This window comes from Polypterus senegalus, chromosome 4, assembly GCF_016835505.1.
Source record: "Polypterus senegalus isolate Bchr_013 chromosome 4, ASM1683550v1, whole genome shotgun sequence".
In the NCBI taxonomy this organism is placed as follows: domain Eukaryota; kingdom Metazoa; phylum Chordata; class Cladistia; order Polypteriformes; family Polypteridae; genus Polypterus; species Polypterus senegalus.
The window spans coordinates 137,171,407-137,176,406 of record NC_053157.1 but is presented as its reverse complement, the minus strand read 5'-3'; the positions used below and the strand labels follow the sequence as shown (position 1 = coordinate 137,176,406).

The 5,000-nt window shown below is 34.4% G+C and overlaps 1 protein-coding gene across 2 annotated transcripts in view; it reads left to right on the top strand.

The window, feature by feature from the left end:
• The window catches only part of pds5a (PDS5 cohesin associated factor A), a 215,989-nt gene that overhangs the window by 65,731 nt on the left and 145,258 nt on the right, over positions 1-5,000 (top strand). For both annotated transcript variants that reach the window (XM_039751317.1, XM_039751318.1), the window contains exons 3-4: positions 865-1,068; positions 2,975-3,061. In XM_039751317.1, the coding sequence (XP_039607251.1) occupies positions 865-1,068; positions 2,975-3,061 (291 nt within the window). The remainder of the gene's footprint in view (positions 1-864; positions 1,069-2,974; positions 3,062-5,000) is intronic.

Here is a 5,000-nt window from a genome sequence, read left to right as displayed (position 1 = left end):
GTCCTGTCCAAGAAAGGCTCAGCTTTCTTTGACACTGACTTAGATAAGTAGGATTAAGATGTGGATATATAGATAATTTATAACTCTAATAACCCCCTTTTTTAATAAATACAGTGGATATTTCCTTATATATTTCATGTCTGTACATGAGCTTTTAACTTTTTCAACAGTGCTCATTTTTGGAGTTTCTGCATTGTCTACCAGACATCCATGGCATTACCTTGAAAGGTTCTTGATTTTCTGAAAACTAAAGTAGCTAGTCATGTAACATGGCATATTCATTTATCAATTAATTAACTAATTTGATGTATAGATTTGCTGTTAAGAGGTCAAAAGATGGCGAGAAAACAGTTCTCTACATAAAGAAATGTCTTAATTCTCAATCTGCATGTTTCATTGTGAATATCTTTTTTTTTTTTTTTTTCTCTAAACTCTTCAAATTGAATCTGTTTGCATTATACATCTAGGCTTGTTAGTTTCTTGGTCTAACTGATCCAAATTTTTATTCAAAATATCTTTGTCTGACTTAGATTCATTCACTTACTATACACATTGAAGACCAGCTATCCTATTTCTTCATCCTTCTCCATTCCTTAAAGTTAATTTCATGGTGTTGCTTAATTTTTGAAAAAATTTTTGTGGTATGTTTTTGTTTTAATTTTCTATAGTAACAGAGCAAGGCTTTGACTAGGGTCACAATATTCCTTCAGTTTTTCATGTTTTAAAGATTATTTTATTCTTTTAATGTTAATATTCTACAGTGTTTTTTAGTTATTTAGAGATGGCAATATATATGTCTGTTTACAGAAAATTCTGTCCTCAATGATTAAATTGTTTCATTCTTATGCCTTTTTTCTGTTTCAGATGGTCGTGAAAACCTTCATGGATATGGACCAAGACTCTGAAGATGAGAAGCACCAGTATCTTCCCCTGGCACTGCACTTAGCTTCCGAATTCTTCCTCAGGAACCCCAATAAAGATGTGCGCCTTCTTGTTGCTTGTTGCCTAGCAGACATCTTCAGAATATATGCACCAGAGGCTCCCTATACTTCACATGACAAACTCAAGGTAAGATGTAAATACATATACACTGACCTTTAATGGACCAGATATCCTTATTGTGTTTGTAACCACTAGGGTTCAGAGTCAGAAATTACTTTGGTTGCTTATTAGTGGATTTTTCATTAATGTGATGTTTGGAAATCCCTGTGTCTTTGCTTTACCTTTCTTTAACTTTAAGATAAATGCTGATGAAGCTTATACAATGGTGCTTTATGGGAGCTATGCAATGACTAACTCTAAACAGGACACCAGGCTTTCCAGGGTTAGACTCCTCTTTATGTATGAACCAATGCTCAAAGCATGCTTATTTTGAATCTTTAATCAGCATGAGTTGTCATAGAAATCCAAAAGGAAGTTTGTGTTCCAGATTAAACTTTTGTATAGACATGAATTGAGCCTACATTTAATTTGGGAGAAAAATGTAGCTTGACTGGTTTGTGAACAAATTAAAGAGTACCTTTTAAGTAAGTAGCACACCTTAGAACTGATTTGGTTTGGTACTCAAATTATATTTTTTCAGTGATTTTTCAGTCATAGCTTTCATTTACATAATCTTAGAGTTCTAAGCAGTTGGCATTCAGCAGCTTGCATTCATTGAGGCCTGTTACATAGGCTAACATACTGAGTGACTGAGTCCAACTGTTCCACAACATGCCCACTCAGAGGGCTGGGCTTTGTGTGCATGAGAGCTGGCAACCAAAATATGCTTATCCTGAAGCATAATGCATATAATGCAGCAACGAGGAATAAGGAACAGAAGAACACATGTTTTGGACATCACAAACAGAAGAAAAGCTCATTTATTTCATGTTTTATGCACCATGACAGAATTGAAAAAAGAAAAAAAAAAGTTAGCACTGACTGATCTTGCAATACCTATTAATACTTTATAATACAACAGGCTCTGTTAGGCAGCACATTATTGGCTGTAACAAAATGGGACACATGACTGTGCTGAAAGGTCAGCACAGAGTTGCTTACTTTGGTATGCCCAGTGATTTCAGTCATATAAATTGACATGGTCTGGCTATGAGATCAGCAAGTCCAGTTGGCAAGTTTGATATACCCATCAACTGTGACATCGGCTTTAGTTGGAATCTTGAGTTGGGAAATTTCTTAGACTGTTGGGGGATCTTCTACAAATATTACAGTTAAGACGACTATGCTGTCTCTTCTCTTACTTCTGTGTGTGTGTTTTCCTTTTCCCTTCTCTATTGCTGTGTATTAAATTAAAGTTCTTAAAATTCATATTCAACTTCATATTCAGATATTGATACAGTACATTATTAATGTAATTGGTTGAAAATATTTTGTGGTTACAGTTTTAGTTAAGCATTTTAGCATACATTGTCACTTAAAAATGTATATATTTAAGCTTGAGTAGAGATCTCTCCAGGCAAATTGTATTACTGTGTGTGTGTGTGTGTGTGTGTTTCAGTTTCAGAGCTACCACCTCAAATCCCAACTTCATCATTCACAGTTGGTGTGAGGTTTGTGCATTCTTCATGTGTCTGTGTTGCCTTTCTCCTGGAATTTTAATTTCCTTCCAAATCACATAGACATGTTCAGTAACTCGAAATTGGCACTATTTTGTGTCCTACATTGGACAAGGTAATGTTCTGCTTTTGGCATTTTTGCACTTTGATAAGGTTAGATGCTATCTGCAATTGAATAAGCAGGATCAGAAAATTGTTGAATGTATAATGAATGTTTGTACATTTTATCAGCAGACATCCATCAAGTTTTCTACCCTTAATACATTGTCTCATGTAATTTTTTTCACATTTCATATTTGTACTGCAAAAGGTATTTTTTTTGTTGTGTATCAGAATAAAATATAAACACTTTTGGAATGTTTATTCCTTGAATGCCACACGATATGTCTAATAATTTTTCTTGACTTTCTCCATAGGACATTTTTCTCTTCATTACAAGGCAGTTGAAGGGCTTAGAAGATACTAAAAGTCCGCAGTTCAATAGATATTTTTACTTGTTAGAGGTGAGAATTTTAATTTTTCTTTTGCCATCCAAGAGCCAGTGCAAATCATTTCCTAGAGCTACAACAACTAATGAACAATAATTGATTATTAATAGCATTGACAACGATCATTTTCATCGATTAGCTGATTATGGCAATAGGCTTAATATGATGTGGTGCTCAATTGTGTCACTACTTCTCTCAGTTGTAAACACATTTGAAAAAAGGCACATGGGTAAGGAAGTGGCAGAAAAGACACTGTATCCCACAACTTTGTGAACGCATTTCTTTGAATGCAGGGACAATAAAAGTTGTAGGTCTGACTAGTATAGCACAAAGAGCACATTGGAGATGCACAAACATTTGAACAGGGAACATACCATTACAGGCTCTGTGGAGGGGAAGACTTGCTGTCATCCCAGTAAACTGAATGTTCTTCAGCACTGTGTGATACAGGTATATTGTATGAACACAATGTTTGCTAGACATAATGATGTGACTTTCAGTTTAAAAGGAGGAATAGTTGAAGTCATGGTCCAGCCCTTTATGATGCACTTGCAATTAAAACAGTAGCACATGCAGCAGACTTTTGATAAGTGACTAAAAAATGAGTCATTAGCCACTAGCTAGTACACATTCAGATTTTCACTTGCCATATTTGTGTTTTGTGTTTTTTCTTCTTTCTTTTGTGCCGCTGTCACTATGCTAAATTATGGTGCTGCTTTTCAAGCTTGCATTCACGTGTAACGTTAGCATTTCTGTGTTTGCTTACAAAAATGGCTGTGAAGAAACTTAAGTACTAGACCAAGCAGAAAACTTTTTTTTCAATCTTCTGTGCAAGGAAAATCAAAAACTAAGCAAGAGTGCTACAGTGAATCCAACAGCACATCAACCGCGACTGAAAGGTGAATCTGTCATTCTGAGTCAAAAGGTAGGAGCCGGGTGAAAAAGCAAAAGTTCCAGACTATTTAGCTATCAGACTTCAACTGCCTTTTATACAGTCTGAAGGAAGACGTGATAATGTGCAAATGTTGCTGCAGCAATACTAGTTTAGCTGGTAAAACAGATTTTGTTGGAGGATTACACAGTTTCAAACTGAAAATCTAACGGCAAACTTCAGATAGCAAATGACATGTGGCAGGCTGGACAGTGTGTTGGCTGAAAGCAAATGTACCAAAAGAATCTGCAGTGGCAAAAGGTTTCTAGACACAAAGATTAATGGTGATTCAAAAATAAATAAACTTTCTTATAATAAACTCGGCACATTACATAGCAAAGGAAGAACGTAGTTTCACACAAATGAAACTACTTGCTTTGTTGCAAAAGGAAACTAGTAATAGGCATTTCCTCAGTGTATGATGACTAATTTCAAACATTACAGCAGATTTAAAAAATAATAATTGTCATGATGATGCAACACATGTTCCAGTAAAACATGTCTTCACAGACACTGGGGGGGAAAAAAAACTTAAATTACATGTTTAATGCTGTATGTTTTAGTGTGATTCTGAATACATAAGCCAAATTGCGAGTTTAGTTCATTTATTGAAAACTGCTGTGTTTTTAAGGAAAGTGGGTTTGTGTGTGTGCATTGCACTACCAGAGTCAGGAGTGCTGCTAAGTGTTTTATTTCTATTTATTACTATTTATTTTCAATGTATTATTTATATAAATGCTGTAAAAACACCTATATTTTGTTTAAAATATCTACAAGTAGCATATTTAAAAAATACATTTCTAAAAATTTTATACAAATCTGTTTATTTGATGAAAAGTTCCAATTTATGAACTTTGTGTTTAATTGCAAATTAATTTTTATTGCAGTCCAATTAATCGACAAAATGATCGTAAGTTCAATCGATTATCAAAATACTTGTTAGTTGTGGCCCTAATATTTGCTCATTATGTAATCCTGTTCATAGCTAAAAGTATATAACATCCACAGTACTATGTAAACTAC